At 51.7% G+C, this 18216-nt stretch overlaps 3 protein-coding genes across 7 annotated transcripts in view; 1 reads left to right on the top strand and 2 right to left on the bottom strand.

Annotated features, from left to right (window-relative positions):
• Nucleotides 1-471: 471 nt before the first annotated feature.
• YIPF3 (Yip1 domain family member 3) lies at nt 472-5360 on the bottom strand. Its single transcript, XM_063328766.1, has 9 exons — nt 5145-5360; nt 4868-5071; nt 4687-4793; nt 4014-4059; nt 3534-3626; nt 3063-3194; nt 2441-2554; nt 1509-1632; nt 472-963 (listed from the first exon to the last, which is right to left on the bottom strand). Exons 1-9 carry the CDS (start codon nt 5223-5225, stop codon nt 842-844), a joined length of 1023 nt encoding a protein of 340 aa, XP_063184836.1. The 5' UTR covers nt 5226-5360; the 3' UTR covers nt 472-841.
• Nucleotides 5361-5418: 58 nt separating this feature from the next.
• On the top strand, nt 5419-8899 carry POLR1C (RNA polymerase I and III subunit C). Its single transcript, XM_063328765.1, has 9 exons — nt 5419-5647; nt 5766-5837; nt 5944-6051; nt 6555-6687; nt 6807-6926; nt 7131-7283; nt 7455-7604; nt 8145-8261; nt 8581-8899. Exons 1-9 carry the CDS (start codon nt 5579-5581, stop codon nt 8697-8699), a joined length of 1041 nt encoding a protein of 346 aa, XP_063184835.1. The 5' UTR covers nt 5419-5578; the 3' UTR covers nt 8700-8899.
• Nucleotides 8900-10354: 1455 nt separating this feature from the next.
• Nucleotides 10355-18216, bottom strand: part of XPO5 (exportin 5) — a 30436-nt gene continuing 22574 nt past the window's right edge. For 4 of the 5 annotated variants that reach the window (XM_063328760.1, XM_063328761.1, XM_063328762.1 and 1 more), the window contains 11 exons: nt 17814-17910; nt 17114-17250; nt 16388-16485; nt 15848-15894; nt 15539-15633; nt 14621-14683; nt 14031-14113; nt 13175-13282; nt 12898-13035; nt 12571-12735; nt 10355-12020 (listed from right to left, as the gene is read on the bottom strand). In XM_063328760.1, coding sequence (XP_063184830.1) covers nt 11880-12020; nt 12571-12735; nt 12898-13035; nt 13175-13282; nt 14031-14113; nt 14621-14683; nt 15539-15633; nt 15848-15894; nt 16388-16485; nt 17114-17250; nt 17814-17910 — 1172 coding nt within the window. In that variant the 3' untranslated portion in view covers nt 10355-11879. Of the gene's footprint in view, nt 12021-12570; nt 12736-12897; nt 13050-13174; nt 13283-14030; nt 14114-14620; nt 14684-15538; nt 15634-15847; nt 15895-16387; nt 16486-17113; nt 17251-17813; nt 17911-18216 lie in introns of those variants that run through there. The other variant, XR_010070285.1, reaches the window with a different exon arrangement.

Raw genomic sequence — 18216 nt, 5'->3', positions numbered from 1 at the left:
GGCTGAACTAGCCTCTTAATAGAAATATCCACAGAAGACCATGCAGAAACATGCTGCCCCTGCAGTCAGAACCGCAGTCCCACAGAGCAACAGGGGCAGAAGGATGATAAGAACAAAAGGTGCTGTGGAAGTATGGGGACAGATACATCTCTGACATACACAGGAGAAGAGACAGTGAGGCGAGATAGCAGCTTGAAACAAGTGAAAACAGAGGCATCAATCTGGAGCATGACATCAAAGATAATGTGGTTAAACATCACGCTGTTCCTGGAAGTCTTGAGAAACTAAAGTTTCTGTGCCTTTTGGCCTATGGAAAAGGTGCCCAAGATGGGCCATGTATCAGAATACTTGAAGTAGGACAGCAGAAAATTGCCAAGAATCCTGCTTTGAATCTAGGACAGGACAGATGAAGGCGCGGAGACCCAACACCACTCTCCCATTACACAAGTAGGCTCAAACATAAAACATCACTCAGCACCAACATCAATTTAATTCTTCCCTCTTCAGGACAGGAACAGGGCAGACAGCCCTGGTGTTACATCGGCAAGCGGAAAGAGGGGTAAGGGACAAACTGCACTGGGAAATCCCAGCTAAACGTGCAGGCAACAGAACCACTCTACTCAAGACAGCCCAGACCTGGGTGGGGGGAAGAGCGTAGTTCTTCTGAGTCACTGAGGTGCAGTCCACTCAGCTGCCCAAAACCACAACCCAAAGGACAGGTCCAGGAAAACAAAACCAAGTCTTCTTCCTGCTGTTCTGTCCTGTTCCTAAGAGGCAGCAGGTTATTATGGCCCTATGCAGCCCCAAAAGTAGTGAAGGAAGCAAGTCCGAGTCTGTGAAACTACAGGGTCAATGCAATGGCTTTGGCTGTTGTGTTCAATACAGCATTGGAAACAACTGGAATGTCTCGGGCAACTCTCTGAAACGGTGGCATGTTGGGTCCTTCCAATGTGTCCAGGATACCTGCAGCGAATAGAAAAGAGATTGAGACTTTGTCAGGAGAAAACTAAAGAGAGACACAGAAAGGGCACCTGAACATGTATAGCCTGGTAAACAGCACTGACTGGGGAAGATGCAGCTTCTGCTATCTGTGTTGTACAACACAAGATAAAAAAAAGGTGTTACACAACAAAGTAAAAAGACTTATGACACATTTCCTGATCAGAGAAAAGCAACCTGACTTCAGCAAGATTCAGGAAGGGACTGAACATCTGCATGCAAGAACAGTCAGTGCTGTTACACTTGTGGGGAAAGAATAAGCATCCTGCCTCACAACTTAGGTCTGAAGTACTAAAAGTCAGCGCACAGAAACTACCCCACACCTGCCTGTTGCCCTACTTCCACAGCTTCCTCTAATAAAACTAGTGCTGGTCATTCTTGGGTTGGAAACTGGCACAGATGCCCTCAGGTCAGATTCAAACTGTCCAACATTTCCCTCAGAGAGAACAAAAAGCAGCTCCTCCTCCCCCAGATTTAACAGGATGTGTCTTCATATCTCCCTTGCTTACCTTCTACCACCTTGTGATAAGCAAAGTGCAGATAGAGGAGGAAAAGCATATGCAGAGCAGCAAGGGTCCCACAAAGGATGAGCCGCTGGGTATGCCCCACGGTGCGTGACACCAACACAGCAACCTAGGAGAGAGGTGGAGATCCGAGACGAGGTAGCTACTACCTGAGCCTCTAGCACTGCAGTCAGGAGCACACAGGAGGATGGGACCAAACACTGCTCACAGCCTTTCTCACAGTTTGTGCCAACAAATTCATAGAATCATAGAAGGGTCTGGGTTGGAAGGGACCTTAAAGATCATCTCATTCCAACCCCACTGTCATGGGCAGTAGACCAGGTTACTCAAAGCCCCATCCAGCCTGGCCTTGAACACTTCCAGGGATGGGGCATCCACAATTTCTCTGAACAACCGGTTCCACTGCCTCACCACCCTCACAGTAAAGAATTTCTTCCTAATATCTAATGTAAATCTCCGCCTCTTTCAGTTTAAAACCATTGCCCCTCGACCTATCGCTACACTCCCTGATAAAGAGTTCCTCCCCATCTCGCCTATAGGCCCCCTTTAGGTACTGGAAAGCTACTATAAGGTCTCCCTGAAGCCTTATCTTCTCCAGAGCAATCTGACTTTGCTTCGTGTAGGTGAACCTTGCCCAGTCTTGCCAAGAGTGCAGGATGCTCAGGCATGACTCTCCACAGCAGCAGGGGCTGTAAGGGACCAAACCTCCTGCAGCTGTTAGAATGGGTGAGGATATTAATCCAAGCATCACCTCCATACACCAGTGGCCAAATGACCCAGTAGCATCAGGCTGTTCTTCACAGCAGCCTGACTGGCTCCGAAATGAACTGCCAGGCCCAATGAACAGAAAGCGAACAACACTTCCCTCCCTTTTTTTGTCCCCAGAAGAGAAAGGCCCCAGGCTGCCTGTCCCTTACCATTCGTAGTGTAGAGAGTCCACCAACACCCAACCAGAAGATATAAAAGAGGGAGTGGAAGTGGATATTATAGGTGACAAAGAGAGTGATGCAGTGTCCAAAAAGACCGTAGCCCTGACAAAACAAGAATATCCACGTTACAAGTGTCAGTCCCACACAAAGGGCCCTTGATCAAGAGCAGGAGCAGCCTATTCCTGCAACGCTTCACCAAGGCAAAGCTTCACAAACCACTCACTCAATGCCAAAGAGTCAACCAGTACAACTATTTTAACAGCAGCTCACACCCAGATAATCTGTCTGAAGGATTCACAGGGATGTCAGAGATTGCAACAACTTGGGAAACAGAGGAAGGAGCCTCTGATTCCACAGAAATTGGAATCTCCTGGTTTCTTTACCACCAGGATCTCAGATCAGGAAGCACAAAGCAGGAGACCCACACAAAGGAACTGCCTTTTTGTGCTACCACTGTGCCTGGGATGGGGCAGGTCAGAAGAGGATCCTGGAATTACAGGTTGTCCCAGTGCAGTTACTTGGGATGACCAATTTACAAGGACTTTTCCTGTTCTCTGGGAAGAACTTGTGCTGCAACCCCGCATCTTGGGGCAGCTCCGTCTGTACATACCAACAGTGACAGCATCTGCACCATCGTGATTTGGGCATTGCACAGATATGCCAGGAAGTAGATGAAAGAGGAGACGCCCAACCAGTAACCGAAGCAGGTGCCAATGGCTGTGCCCATCAGTGTGCCTTCCCTCTGTGGAGACAGCATCAGGATAAGAAGGACTCAAAGTGACCTGCCAGCACCCAAATTCCACCTCAGAGTCCCAGAGCCTTTCTAGGCATTATCAAATAGCTGGCTAGCAGCGCTCAGGGTGACACATGACCCACACCCCAGCTCTCCCAGCTGCAGAGCATCAAGACTTTCTGATGCGTCCTTCCTCCCTTCTCCAAACGAGCAGGTTCTTCCTCAAATCCATGTGCTTTTCAGCAAGATGCTATTCAGTCATGGAAGAGGTTTCCTCTTGGTTTCTAGTGTTGTTATAGCAATCCAGAGCCCAGTTAAATCACAACTTATCACTAAGACTTGACGTACAATGATGGTGTCCGAGGTCTTCATCCCATGCAAAAGGATGGCCACCAGTGTGAAAACCAGCATGAGGGGTCCATACAGCTCGCCTGCAATCTTCTACAAGAGACAGATCAGGGAAGGTTTGGTTAGTGCTCCTGAATACCAGGCTCCCCACCCCAAGCAACGTGAGAAGTGCCTTGGATGAAGTTTATCACCTAGCCGCTTGAGAAGTAACAGCAAGGCCACTGCTGATGGTAGCGAGGCAGAATAGGTTGTGCGATGAGGAGCTTGGGATGTGTGAAGTCTAGAGGTCTAGAACTGTAGCAGCATTAAAGGTACCACACTGAGGTTTGAACAACCACAGGAAAGAATTTACCAACATTTTCAGGGAGATGAACACCTAACAAACTCAGGTCCTTAATAACACAGACTACTTTAGTTTTACGAGGTGCCTGTGGGACATTCACTTGGCCATGGAATCTGATTCAGCAAAAGGGAACTCACCTGTGGGAAATTAATCATCTTCACAGGAATCATGGACTCCAGCAGTCTGCATCACAGCAAAGCAGGCAATGACATCAGGAGCAGGGAGGACAACAGGATGGTTAACAAAATGCTTCAAAAGTAAAAAATCCCGTACACCCATTACCAGTGTTTTCTGCTGTGGTCATAGGCCCTGGGGGACAGATTCCTTTGACTAAAGGAGACAATCCTGACTGTGTTAACTTTGCTGGGGGGATTCAATGAAAATGTTTAGGGATGCACTGGGGGATGAGAGATCACTGACAGAACAGCAGGATGGAAAGGCACCTTTCTTCATCCAGCCTCACAAACCTCTGCCTTTTTAGACACAGCTATGTTGTGAGCCCAACAGAAGCCACATAATGTAGCTGAGCGCTAAAAGGCTGAAGGTGCCCCAAAGCCCCTTTTTTCTGGGGCTTTTTCTGAGCAGCAACGCTGGGTGACAGGTGACAGCCCACCTGGGGGACCTCATTAAGGACAGCGGGACAAAGCACAGCGTGTTTCCCCATAGCTGAGCCCTGCTGCAAGGCTGGTAGCCCACCCTGGCCTGTTTGCTTTGGCGGGGGGGGGGGCTGTCAGCCTCCTGCTGGCAAGAAGCCGCTGTTCTCCCGTGGTCCCCCCCCAGCGGAGGTGGCCCAGGCCAGGCCTTGCCCACCTGGCGCGCACTTGGACAGGCTCCACGTCGAAGTAAGGGCGGAGGATGTCGATGTTGGCGTAGAGGCTGAAGGCCTTGGAGGCTTGCCTCTTCCCCACCTGCCACATCTGCGGAGAGAAGGGAGGTGGCAGCGGTCGGCCGGGGCCCGCCGGGGCCGGGGGTGGCGGGGGACGGCGCTCACCTGGTCAGCCACCTGCCGGCCCAGCTGGCCCCGCAGCCCCTTCATGCCCAGGAACTCCCCGTCCTCCTCCTCGGCGGCCCCCCCCTCGCCTTCTTCCTCCTCCTCCTCCTCCTTCATGCGCTGGTGCATCTCCCCCATGTCCTCGAAGCTGGAGCCCGACGTGTCGTCCATGTTCTCCATGTCGATGACGGCGGAGCCGCCACCCTGCGCCGGGGCAAGACAGCGTCAGCGCCCGCTCGGCTCGGTCCCGCCGCCGCCACCCCCGGCCCGGCCCCACCTGCATGTTGTCCTCGAAGCCACCCCATTCGGCGGCGGTGCCGCTCCTGCCGCCGCCCGCCGCCGCCCCCGGCGCGGACATGGTGCCCGGCCCGGCCCGGCCCGCGCCGCGCTGGCTGCTGCCGCTCACCCGGATGTGACGTTAGCGGCGGAGCGGGGGGCCCCCCACGCTCTCGCGAGGGAGAGCGGGCGCCGCCGCCATCTTGTGTGTGGCGGAGGGCGGGGAAGGGCGCGGCGGGGTCAGGCAACGACAAGACAGCCCGGAGCGGGGTGGCAAGGAACGGGAACGCGTGGGATGCGCCGCTGCAGGGACCTCGGTCCCGCCGGCCGTCGGTGGGGGAGAGCCACGGCCACGCGTGGGCGGGGGGAGGCCCGTCACGTGCCGGAGAGCACCGCCCCCCGCTCCCCCGCCCCCCGCTGGCGGCGGCGGCGGCCATGGCGGCCAAGCGGCGTACCGACGAGATGCGGGAGCGCGTGGTGCTGGGAGAGTTCGGCGTCCGCAACGTGAGCGGGGCGGGACGGGCTGGGCTGGGCTGGGCTGGGCTGGGGTGAGGCGGCGGGATAGTGGGGGGACCTCGGCTACCGGCCCCCCTCACGGCCCGGCCTGTCCGCCTCCCCGCAGGTCCACACCACCGACTTCCCCGGCAACTATCCCGGCTACGAGGACGCCTGGGACCAGCTGCGCTTCGAGGAGGTGGGTGAGGGCCGCCGGCGGTGGGGGCGGTTTGTGAGGGGATGGTGTGGGGGGGTGGGGCCCACGTGCGGAGCCCGGCGTGACCGGCGGCGCGTGGCCCCTGCAGGCGTTCCGCGTGGACGTGATCCGCGAGGAGGAGGGGGCGCTGGAGTTCGACATGGTGGGCATCGACGCCGCCATCGCCAACGCCTTCCGCCGCATCCTGCTGGCCGAGGTAGGAGGAGGGGGGTGGGCGGGCAGGGGCCCGGGGCGGTGCGAGGAGCCGCGGGGAGGGCCCGGGGGTGCCTCCCCGAGCAGCGGGGTGACTCGCGTGGTGGGGAGCGGGGAGGGCCCTGCGTTAGGCCAGCCCTTGCGGACAGCGTCTGGGTTTGGAAGGGGAGCGCAAATTGGCTCTGCACGCGTGTCGGGAGCCCAAAGAGAGTTAGGGCCGTAGCAGCATGAGCGATAGTGCGTGTTGCTCTTAAGGGCGCTGTTGGTAGTGTCTGGGGTCGGCCTGCCTTTCACTTCTCGTGGTCGTTCGTTTGAAAAAACCCAACCAAATATAGGAAAGGGTGTATATTTAGTGTAAGGATATATTGGGTATCCAGGTTTGGCAGATATAGCACTGAAAATAGTCTTCAGGGCAGTTATTTGTGGGAGAGAAGGGACACTCTAGCTGCATATTCTGTTGGCATGTAGTTCAGCCGTCATGCTGACTTGATCTCTCGTCTCCCTGAGGTGCCAACGATGGCTGTAGAGAAGGTCTTTGTGTACAACAACACGTCCATTGTGCAGGATGAAATTCTGGCTCATCGCTTGGGCCTCATCCCAATCCGAGCTGACCCTCGACTCTTCGAATATAGAAACCAAGGTGAGAGTCTTGGATCAAATAGAACTGTTGAACGTTTCCCCCAAAGTAGGAAATCGGGGTCGCATATATGGAGGAAAAGTGTGATTCCACTGGGGCTCATGCTGCTCTTCCCTTCCCAGGAGATGAGGAAGGCACAGAAATTGATACTCTGCAGTTCCAGCTGAAAATAAAATGCAGCCGAAACCCTCAGGCAGCCAAGGAATCATCTGATCCTAATGAACTATATTTCAATCACAAAGGTGAGATGTCTCCTAAAAATAGGTCCCGTTTTTTTCTTTTTTGGTCTTGGGAGACAGGATTTGGTCTGTTCTCTCAGCGCTGTAAGCAGAGAGAGCTGATTCCCTCATCCTGCTAAATTTATTTTTTGCCATCGCTAGTCCTGTACTGGTCAGCAACCTGTTTTGAGACAGCAGCTGGCTGATGCTTGTGGCTTCTCTTTGCAGTGTACAGTAAACATATGACGTGGGTGCCCTTGGGGAATCAGACAGACCTCTTCCCAGATGCAGACTTCCGACCTGTTCACGATGACATCCTCATTGCACTGTTGCGACCTGGCCAGGAAATAGATGTGCTTATGCACTGTGTCAAGGGTATAGGTGAGTCGTGGGTCCCGGGGCAGCGGGAGGAGGAGTGCGAGTGCTTGGACTAGGGCACAGCCGTGTGAAGGGGAAGGGTGGAGAACTGGCGTTCCCCTGGGAACTTTAGGCCCTGGCATCCTTGTACTTTTGTTCTCTGAGGCCTGCCCTCATCCTTAACTCTTTGTGCAGGTAAAGATCATGCCAAGTTCTCTCCTGTGGCCACAGCTAGTTATCGACTGCTTCCTGACATTACTCTCCTGCAGCCTGTTGAGGATGAGGCAGCTGAGATGTTGCAGAAGTGCTTTTCCCCTGGAGTCATTGAGATCGAGAACATCAAGGGTACTTTTTTCCTGCTCTAAAGTGCCTTGTTCCTTATAAACCTTGGCAGAGACTGATTAGAAATTAGAGCCAAACCTTGTAGAGACAAAACCACATTGTGATGTCTTGCTGAGCAGCAACCATTCATGCTATTCTGAGCCTGGTTTTATGTATGAGTGGCTGTCACACGCAGATGTGTTGCGTGGTGAACTGGGATCTCCGTGAAATGCTAAGGCATAGGGTGTCTGCCTGCAGAGCCCTGTGGCTGCAGCTTCCAGTCCTGTTCAGTCGTCTGTAAGACGGGGTAGTAAGCTTGCTCTTCCCAATATCTGAGTGCGGAGATTTCTTGTGTCCTGTCCAGGGGTACATACAAGCTTTGTGTTAGGGTCGGAACTGTTTAAGAAGACCAGTTCTGTCAAGTTGGAGTTTCATGTTGGGGATGTACTGATTCTTTATGGTTGGTAGCTTTGCTGCCTTTGCTGATACGGGAGTGCGTATTTGAGGGGTAAGCACCTGCCGTGACCACAAGGCGCCCATCTGGTTTCATCTTTCCCTCTTTAGGAAAAAAGGTGGCAAGAGTAGCCAATGCACGGTTGGACACGTTCAGCAGAGAAGTTTTCCGTCATGAGGGTCTGAAGAACCTCGTGCGCCTGGCAAGAGTGCGAAACCATTTCATCTGTAAGTGCCCCGGTTTCCCCAGGACATAGAGCCCTGCTGTGGTTTGTACAGACAAGCAGACTGGACAGCACGTATAGCTGGGGCCCTGCCTCCCCCTTCCCCCCCCACGTCATCAGCAGTCATAGATTCATGTTCCAGTGGCTAACTATTGAGGTGCTGGGATTTGAGATTGAATGTGTTTGTGCTTCCTGTGGCGAATGTAACCTCTTCTCCCCTGGCTGCGAAGATGTGGCTTGTCAGGAGTGCGGTGTAAGGGAAGACGAGGGACAGAAATGCTGAAGCTGCCTAGTGGCGGTGCTGACTCGTGTCTTCTGTGCAGTTTCAGTGGAATCGACGGGTATCTTGCCTCCGGATGTGCTGGTGAGTGAAGCCATCAAGATCCTGATGGGAAAGTGTCAGCGCTTCCTGAATGAGCTGGACTCTGTGCCTATGGAGTGACCAGGCTGTAGTTGGGAAGCATATCCCTGCGCTGCTGTTCTGGGCTTCCTGTATCTGCCTGCTTGGACGATTCCTCTTCCATCGGCAAGAGGTTTGAGATGGACTTGCTGAGACCTAGGCCCATCTCTTTGAATTTATTTTCGGTTGGTAATGAGCCTCAGTGAGGAGATGCACTAAAATAAAGGCTTTTCTTTACAGCTGTCTCCTTCTGTGCTGTTCACAATTGTGAGACTAACAGAGAAGAAAGTGGCAGCAGATCTAAAGATGAATAATAGCATTTATTTTAGATTGTATGCATTACGTTAAGAGGACTGATATGATAGTGTGGTAAAGCACTTTGCAGCAGGTCAGTGACATTTAACAAGTCAGTATCAGTGCAGGGCTGTTTTGCAAGTGTCTCAAACCAGCTCTGGGGTAGTTAATGTGGTAGGTAAAAGGCTGTACTGTCAGAGGGCTGGGACACCTCTCCTGTGAAGAAAGGCTGAGAGTTGGGATGTTCAGCCTGGGGTAGACTCTGTGGAGACCTTATTGCGGCCTTTCAGTATATAAAGGGGACATGGAGAAAGACTTTTCACCGGGGCTCGTAGCGACAGGACAAGGGGCAACAGTTCTAAACTGAAAGAGGGTGGACATAGACTGGACATAAGACACTTTTTACAATGAGGGTGGTGGTGAGATGCTGGACCAGGTTTCCCAGGGAAGTTGTGGATGTCCCATCCCTGGAAGTGTCTAAAGTCAGGTTGGACGGGGCTTTGAGTAACCTGGTCTAGTGAAAGATGTCCCTGCCCACAGCAGGGGCTTGGACTAGACGGTCCTTGACAGGCCCTTTCAGCCCAAATCATTCTATGATTCTCTGATACAAGTAGGGAGGGGGCTTCGCTGTGCAAAGGTGGAGTTTAAAAAACATGGTGCTGGAAGGACCAACTCCCTTCTTAAGTAGCTCAAGGTAAGATATCTCTTCCCAGGTGTGAGACTTGACTCTCTGTTCTCCCTTTCAGTGACTGAACATACTTTGGGCAGAACATTGGGACAGTGGAGGGCAACTGACAGTCAAAGGCCTGTCTCCAGCCAGGGAAGCCTGGGAGGACTTGCAAGTTAGTTGCAATGGTGAGCACTAGCGTTAGTCAGCATTGGGTGGGTCTGGGCTTGTTAAAGTATCTCTTGACAAGCTGATGAAGGAATTGGAGCTTCAGAGAATGGGCTGGGAGTACTGGTGTGTCCCAGTTGGAGGCTACTTTGGTAGTATGTGCACCTTTCTGGGGTGTTGCTTCACATGTTTCCCATATTGCTTATGGGGCATACCCAGCTATGCCAAATATTTTTTTCACTTTGGAAACATGTACTCTTTGATCTGTAAACTAGGACCTGGCAGCTGTTGTGGAATTAATATAAACCATCTCTGAGTGACATAGTGCATATCAACGCAATTTTTCCCCTGATTTTCCCCCCCAATTTAATTATGTAGTCTGGAATGGTTCATCCCCTCCCTGATAATGTATGTTGTCTACCAGCAAAGATGTTCCCTTTTTGGTAGCTGGAATAAGGAGTGCTAAACAATCCTTGGGAAGGGAGTGTGGGCAGAGCAGAGGGCTCAGATCTTACTGAAAAGCATAAAAGAATAAAAATGAAACCATGACACCATGTGTATGAAACGGAATAGCTTTACTGACATTCAGAGGTGTAACACAACCAGTTCAGAGACAGTTTCGGATTTAAACATTCCTACAAAAAAGGTTCTAAAAACCATTTAAAAAAAACCCCTTGTGTCTAGCATGAAGTCACAGAATGTTAAAAATATCACAACACAATAAATATACCCAGCCTTTGCCAGAGCCAGGAGCCGTGTTAGCTCAGAGGTTAAAAAAGTTTGAGGCCAGGAGGAAAGTGGAGGCTGCTGGTGGAACAGCCGGGGCAGGAGGGTGAGTGGATTCCCCAAGGCCTGCTCTTCCTTTCTGTGCTCCCACCCCTCCCAACCCCAGCTTTTCTGTCCAGTCTGTCCCAGTGGAGACACCACCTTCTCAGCCTGCCACAGTTTATGACCTGTTCTGTCGCCTGGATGGCTAAACTGCCAGCCAGCTCTGGATAGACGCTCCCAGCTCCTGTGCCAACACTAGGACAGACTGAGTGAATCATTTGTCATGTAAGAAGAACCAGCTTTGCAGACTGGAGTGGTCTGACAGAGTCCCACCTCCCTAAAACCCAGTTTCTGACCTGGCTGCTCCCCGCCCCACCAGGCAATTCTCCCAAGAAGTACCAGGCTGGGTAAAAACACAGGCTACTGTCACCGCCACAGCAAGAGGGTGAGGAGATCCCTTTTGGTTTGCAGGTGCTTCAGATATTGGTCCAGATTTTACGTACCCTGCACTGGCCATGTTCTAGTCTACAGGGCATGGTAAAAAGAAATACTAATTAAAAAAAATAAATCTTTCCTGCTCCCCCTGAGAGATGTCCAAGAAAGGCTGGCACAAAGTAAAAGCCTTCCATTTGGCTCTGGGTAGAACAAGCTGTATGATCATATACATACACATTATGCATGTATATATATGTATGACAGTGTCTGCCTCCTAGAGAGCAGCTGCACCTTAAAAAGGCTGATCTCAAAGGAGATCCTAGAGCACTGCTGGGCTTCCTGGCACAGAGCCCTCAGCCCCATGCTCAGCATCCTGCAGGGAAACGGATTCATCAGAATACCAGACTGCTAGGGACAAGTGCCAACAGACGCAGCAGGAGTGTCCGATGTGTTCCCTACAAAGCCTGGCTACTAGCACGCAGAGGAAGACAAGGCTAGCCCCTTTTCACATGGCACACTACTCTGCCTTTTGCATTAATCCTAAACCCCAAGGGATGAAGAAGTGGAGCAAGAGTGAACCAAGGCTACAGGATGACCAGGCTTTACCTAACAGAGACTATGGGCTCAGCTCCCACCTTGCGGAGAAGCAGAGCTCTAAAGATGCTCATCCAGTGGAGGGGAGGGGAAGGGATCAGGAAAAGCTTAACAGACTGGTTCAAATGCCACCGCAGGTCCCCATCCCAGTGTAGGGAGGATAATAGGACAGGACCTGTAAGGGGCTTTATTCAGACGAACGCTTGTGGAGGCGATGACAAGGAGAATCTAATGTGCTTACTATGAGGAGAGACAAAATAGAAGGTAAGGGAGGAGATGGTTGCAGCATCCCAGGCTCAGGGCTCAAAGAGTGCATTGAGGCCTTCTCCATCCTCATTTTCTAGCACGTCTGTCTCCAATGATGGCTTCACCATTTTGAAGAGAGATGGGAGGTTCCGGATATGAACTTCCTTGCGGAACTGCTCCCCAAGGGGCTTCTGCAGAGGACAGACAGGCAGGCATCAGTCATCATCAGTCATTACCGCTTTCACAGCCCCACTCAGCTCAGAGGCAGACCCCAGATTCTGAGCAATACCTAGGCCTGCAGCCTGTGCTTGCCTTTTGGGGAATCTTTGGCCTGATCCAAGTTCCAGGGCACTGAGGTAACCGCCACTGCGCCAGCTCCCGAGCTTCAAGCTCAGTGCCACCAGGCTCCAGTGCCACCATTCTCACAAAAGCCCAGCACCTAGCAGCTTCGCTCAAACATTTTAACACTCCACTTCCCTGAACGCCTTCATGCAAGGTACCCCCTGCCTCTCCGTGAAAAGTCATCGCTGGAGGGGCTGCTCAGCCTGTGCTGTCATCCCCGCTGTATCCCCCAGGTTGAAGCGAGACAGAACAAACACTGAGAATATGCTGCAACAGCTTCCCAGCTGGGAATGGGGGTGTGCTGGGGAGAGGCAGGCACACAGGCTGGCTGCCCCATCACTTCTGCAGGGTATCAGTGTGAAACAAAACAGGTTCATTTTCCTCCAGGATATCACCTACCCCAATGCAACCTGTGATGAGGCGCTTGAAATGATCCTTCCGGCGCTTGTCTGCCACCTTCTGCAGTGTTGGGTTGAGAAGCTTTGAATCAAACTGCTCCAAAGAGTCCCTCTGGATATCTGGGACCTGCTCCATCACTGCCTTCAGCTCAGCGTAGCGAGGGCGCTGCAGGGACAAAGTATGGTTAACACAGCTCTGCTAGAGGAGCAGCCTTGGCCTCCTTTGGGGGCCATTAGCTGCTCTGCCCCTAACCAAGCAGACACGGGGATTAGTTTTCCACCACTCCCCAGCCAAGCTGGCATCTGGACAAAGAGCAGAATTTCTCACCAAGGCCTCGTAGATCTGGAAAGCGAGGTGGACAAGAGCTGCCATGCAGCCATCGTGCTGCCCATGTATCTGTAAGCCCTTCAGCACACTTGTGAAAAACCAGGACACGGCATCGGGCAGGAGGTTTCCTGGAAGCACCTGGGTAAAAGGCACTGTCAGCACAGAAGCAGGATACTGATACATGACTGCCTTTCTGCAGCAGCCGTGCTTCTCACTACATTCAGAGCTTCCTCTCCCAACCCTGCCAGAGCTAATCCCTTCTGCCTCCCAGAGGTACCTGTTTGAGCAGCGGCCAGCAAAGCTGTGTTGTGGTTCTTTGGCAAGACAAAGTGTCCTTCCAGGAAAGGGACGTGTAGGCAGTGATCAGCAGCGCGGTGCAAACATCCTGAAAAGGGGCAGAGAGAGAAAACAGTCAGAGGAACTATTTCCCAACTCCAGGATTCACACCTGAAGGAAGCCAAGAAGCAATCCAGGGACTGCAGGAGCTCCTTGGGGCCATCTTCTAAGAATCCTGCGTGCTGCTGCTCCAGCTGAAGGTGCTCAAAGGCACCCAGTGTGCACCATCATAGCCATGAGGAACCAACGTCAGGCAAACCTGCTCCCTTCATCACCCATGGACTCCCATCAGCTGCTACTCTCAAGTCAGTGCAAAAGCTTATGCAAGAGCTCCTGAGGGGTCCACAGGAGAGGAGGAATACAGAGGTACACGATGAAGGTACTCTGCACAGCAGGTTGTGTTAACACTTTGGCTCTTGTGCCAGCTCTGGCGGATTTTAAAGGAAAAAAGGTGCTACTGGGTGAAGTTCTTCCTCATGAAGACTGGTGCCCAGGATGGAGGTGGAGCCAGGGAGCACCCTGGGGGCTGAATGCCCTCGGCCTTGCCCAAAGAAGGGCTGAAACTCTGTAGCTACATTTTATGCTGGATCCCAACCCCCATTTGCTTTGTGTCTTCTGCAGCCATTAACAAGACCCTTAAAAAACACGTCTGTTCCCGACAGAAGATTGTCACCCTGAGGAATGCTCCAGCAGTTGACATCTCAGTAGCAGCATCTGGCTGCACCCCAGACAAGTGTGACAAGGAGTACAGACGGTAGAAGTCTACAGATGGTAGAAGTCAGAGCATGCGCTCTTACCTCCTGCTTCATCAGACACTTGCCGAGCTCGGTGAGCTCTGCGCTGGCAGGAGGAGTCACCTCTGTGGCCATCGCCTCATCATCTGCAGAGCAAACACAGCACTGTGAACATGTCCTCCTGAGGACTGAGGGAGACACAGGGAGGCACAAGCGAGAGCTAAGCTGGGAGCCAGGGGACAGCACACAGAATCATTGTGCTGGCACAACTTGCCAGAACATCTCTCTCCAAGCAGAAAGCACCCACCCTTTGTTGGGGAGGAAGGGCACCCAACTAGCTACCTCCAGCTCTCAGGAAGACCGTGGACATCCCCCTCTTCTCCTCATCCCTCTTCATGGTACCTCAAGAATCAGCTGCTCCAACATGCTACCTGTGAACCCTACAGCACATCTGCTCCTAGGCCAGACTGGGTTTCTCTGTGGCCTCAGACACACTGGCCAAGAGAGAGCTGAAAGCTTTGTAGCACACCTATACCCCTCACTACCCCTCACACGGAACTTCCAGCAACAGCCCAGCCTCTCCCTTTTAAAAAAATGGGAAAAGTGCATGCACACACCAAGGCAAGGAAAGGCAAAGGTGGGCATTTACTCACCGTCTCCGTCTACAGCAGCAGTAGTGTTATGCTCAACACCTTTCTTAGAAACACAGCAAACAGCTGCAAAAACAGTTGCAGGTCAGAGGAGCAGAAAAGGGAAGATGCTACTTCAGAACACACAGAGATTATCCTACAGATTCTGATGGGCTCACATCTGCTTCAATCTTCCCCAGCTTTTACATGGTATCTGAAGAATCCGAAAGCCCAATGTAAAAGCCAAATACTGCACTATCTGGAAGGCTGAAACACCCCACCTGCAGTATCCTCCCACAGTGGAACCTGCTGCACACTGGCTGCTTCAAACTACTGAGAACCAGTAACGGGCAAACCCACTTGAAGCCTAGAACCTGAGAAAAGCAGCATCTTAAGGACACAAGGCAGATCAAGAAAGGAGATACAAGGTTGAGGATCTGTAATCTCAATGCAGAGTCAATTTTCCCAACCTCTCTGCTCAAAGCCACGCTGGCAAAAACATGATGCTGGAGAAAGGGAACACAAAGGAGATTGCTCTGGGGGAGGGATTCTTCCCTTCTGCCTGGCTAGAGACATGGCAATTGCCAGCAACGACACTGCTCTACATTCAGGTTGTCCACAAAGCAACATCCTGTATTCGGCTCCAGGGCACAGAGAGAATCCAGATTCCAAAGGAGGACTGGACTCCTACAGAGACAGTACCAAAAACACGGAGCCCTAAATGAAAGAAAGAAAACTCTGTTCTGAAGGTTTTTAATTGATCTCTTACTATGTTTTAGTGAAGAATTTTGGCAGGGTTAACTGTCTCACACCTAGCTTCTACGGATTACCTGAAATACTACTGGCCATTACAGTTAGTTTTTACTGCACATTGGAAACTCCTGTTGTCCTCTCTAGGCAAATTTCCCAATATCCCAGGGGACCTAGCTTGATTTCACTTACTGATGAGATCCATAACTTCTCGGGTCAGCAGCCTGACCAGCTGTTCCTCAAGCATCTCCTGAGACTCGGGGTTGTCATCTGCAGCATCATCCTCACTGAGGAGAAGAGGTTTTAGTGTGAAGGGAGACAATATCTTAAAGTATTCCCCCCCGCCCGAGCACGGGGAATGAGTCACCATCAGGGTAAACTGTTTTCCAGCCTTCTGCTGGCAGGGCTATTCCCTGGGCAAAAGGCCACGTAAAAGACCAAAGCTCCATCCCACTCCCCATTTCCCCCTTTCAGTACTCATATCAAGGGGTGAAAGCTTACCAGAGCATGCTTCGCTGGTTGATCACCTGCCATTTCTGAGACAACCTCTGTTCAAGACAAAAGGGAAGACTCAATACCTTCCTAAGGAGCTATTCTGGACACAACGAAAAGAGGCCCAAGTGATAGGTGCTGACAGAAGCACAAGAGCTTTAAACACAGTTCTCACGCCAAGCCCCATTTTGAATGAGACAAGAACTGCTACCAACTGTGCTGAAGATTCTGCAGCTGTGCTGGCTGTAGGAATCTGAGTGAGCTGTCAGAAAAATGAGGGAACACGGGCCAAAAAAACCCCACAAAAATTGTGAGGGCTGAAGGTTGAGGAGATGACATCCACAGGTTTGAATTCACAGCAAGGGGTGGTGTGCAACAGCCAGAGTTCAATGCACCTCAAAAGCCCCCCTAAACAACATCAAAATCGTTAAGCATTGAGGCTCTGCCCTTGTCTGGCTTTGGAGAGACAGACATTCTCACACGTCGCTGCCAGCTGCTATAAGGAATCTGGGCTGCCAAGAACAGGCATCAAGCAAGCTGTTTACTTACCACGTGCAGATAGGTAAAGAGTGGTCCCAGCATGGGGCAGACAAGGGTTTCGTAGTATTCTGAAGGGCAGGAGAGTACCAAGGGCTTCACAAACACACCTGCACAGACCAGTTAAGGAAGAGGCCCAGTGCACCTGGCCAGCTGCTAGGGAGACTGCAGCACAACGCCCAAACCAGCCCATTCCACTGGGAGGCCAAGCAACAGACACTTTGAAGCCCATCTCCTCACAGCACTGAATTAACATGCGCCATCTCTACACAGCAAGAGCATGAGGTATGCAGCTTCTTCCCCTGACATTTCCGCTAAGAAAGCTGAGGGTGCTCAGCGCCCATTTCCTAGCTGTGGGACTGAACGTCCAGCCCTGGAAAGTGGGCTGGAGTCCCAAATCATCTCCCACACAAGCACACAGTCTAGTGAGACACCCTGCCAAGATCCGACACTATTCAAACCCCCTTGCCCCCCCTAGGAGGCACCACCCACCTCTCATGGTGCCTCCAGGACCACACAAATCCTTTGCATTTATTTTGTCTGACCCCATGACACTGCTGTTTCTGCTCATGCCCTCCTAAGCTCACACCTCATCCATGCCAGGTGTATCCCTGTGTACCTTCTCAATCACCCTTCTCTGTCTTGGCCATACTGAAAAAGATGCTAGGAAGCCACCAGGTTTTCAATTTACATGCTCAAAGCCTCCCTAGCTGGTCCGAGCCAGTGATGGAAGGATACGGAGCATGGGACGCAGTCTGTAATCAGGAATGTTGTTGAGGTTGATGAAAGCTGAGCTGAGGAGCTGGGTAGCAAGACCCTCAACAGTGTAGAAATCCTGTTGCATGGAGGGGCCTGCATTTCCCAGGATGTGGAAGCTTCAACAAAAAACAAGTTAGTTGCAACTCTGCTACATAACAGGTACCATGCCTCTGGTCTGCAAAGGCTGCAAGCAGTATCATCTTGAGATTAGATAGTTGCCATGTTCTTAAACAAATACTATAGAAGAATTTTAGCACGGTATCTCTTTTTTTTTTTTTGGGATAGCTGCAGAGGGACAATTAATTGAGCACTTAAACACTAAAATGCATTTTCGAGCGCTGAGGCATCCTAACGCACAAAAGTGGCAGAGAGACAAACTAGGTCAGGATAGCAGATTCTGACAGATAGCTCCAATTCAACTACTAATTGCAGAAGGGCTAAAAGCAGATCTACATTTTGAGGTACTTTTTCCAGCAACTGTGCTCCATGTGTATGCAGTAGGTTACAATGACTGAGTGTAGTTCACCACTGCAACTCATACTTGGACATTACAGGATACAGCTCACATGAAAAGTCTAACTTCTAAAGTTCTAACTTCAGAAGAAGTCTGCACCCAGCAACAGCCCACTGCTCCAGCTGTGTAACGTTGGTTTGTGTGTGGGATATCTGGTGCTCTTACCAGTTGTCGTAGAGGGTACAAAAGAAGCCCTGCATCCTTTCTAAGACTGTTTTGTAAACAGGAGAGTCATACAGCTCCAGCAGAGGCTGAGGGAGACCTGTGGGAAAGAATAAGATTCAGCTATATTAATGAGAGAGCACGGTGCACCTTCAGAACAAGCTGGGCAGGCCCCAGCCAGCCTGACAGCAGTGAGGGGAATATTTGGCAAGATCAACATGCAGCCAAACGGGAAGAGGTGCAGCAACCCTGGGGCAGAACCTCCCCTCAGAGGCCAGCCAGGCTCAGGTGGGTTGCACCCACAGCAGAGGTGTTCCCACTAAGGTTGTTATAGCCCCCTCATTTCTCCAAAGCAAAACTTACTGGAGCTATCAGAACCCTGTCAGAAGCAAAGCTGACAGGCGTG

The sequence above is a fragment of the Chroicocephalus ridibundus genome, chromosome 3, assembly GCF_963924245.1.
Source record: "Chroicocephalus ridibundus chromosome 3, bChrRid1.1, whole genome shotgun sequence".
Taxonomy (NCBI): domain Eukaryota; kingdom Metazoa; phylum Chordata; class Aves; order Charadriiformes; family Laridae; genus Chroicocephalus; species Chroicocephalus ridibundus.
This window is presented reverse-complemented; position numbering and strand designations above follow the sequence as displayed.

Excerpts from the sequence above, each read along its gene's own strand:
- POLR1C (XM_063328765.1), top strand. The coding sequence starts at position 5,579 with ATGGCGGCCAAGCGGCGTACCGACGAGATGCGGGAGCGCGTGGTGCTG. Across the intron at positions 5,838-5,943 it reads ACCAGCTGCGCTTCGAGGAG|GCGTTCCGCGTGGACGTGAT; the intron begins GTGGGTGAGGGC and ends TGGCCCCTGCAG. Across the intron at positions 8,262-8,580 it reads AGTGCGAAACCATTTCATCT|TTTCAGTGGAATCGACGGGT; the intron begins GTAAGTGCCCCG and ends TCTTCTGTGCAG.
- YIPF3 (XM_063328766.1), bottom strand. The coding sequence starts at position 5,225 with ATGTCCGCGCCGGGGGCGGCGGCGGGCGGCGGCAGGAGCGGCACCGCC. Across the intron at positions 3,195-3,533 it reads AGACCTCGGACACCATCATT|AGGGAAGGCACACTGATGGG; the intron begins GTACGTCAAGTC and ends CTGTCTCCACAG. Across the intron at positions 964-1,508 it reads TTATCACAAGGTGGTAGAAG|GTATCCTGGACACATTGGAA; the intron begins GTAAGCAAGGGA and ends TATTCGCTGCAG.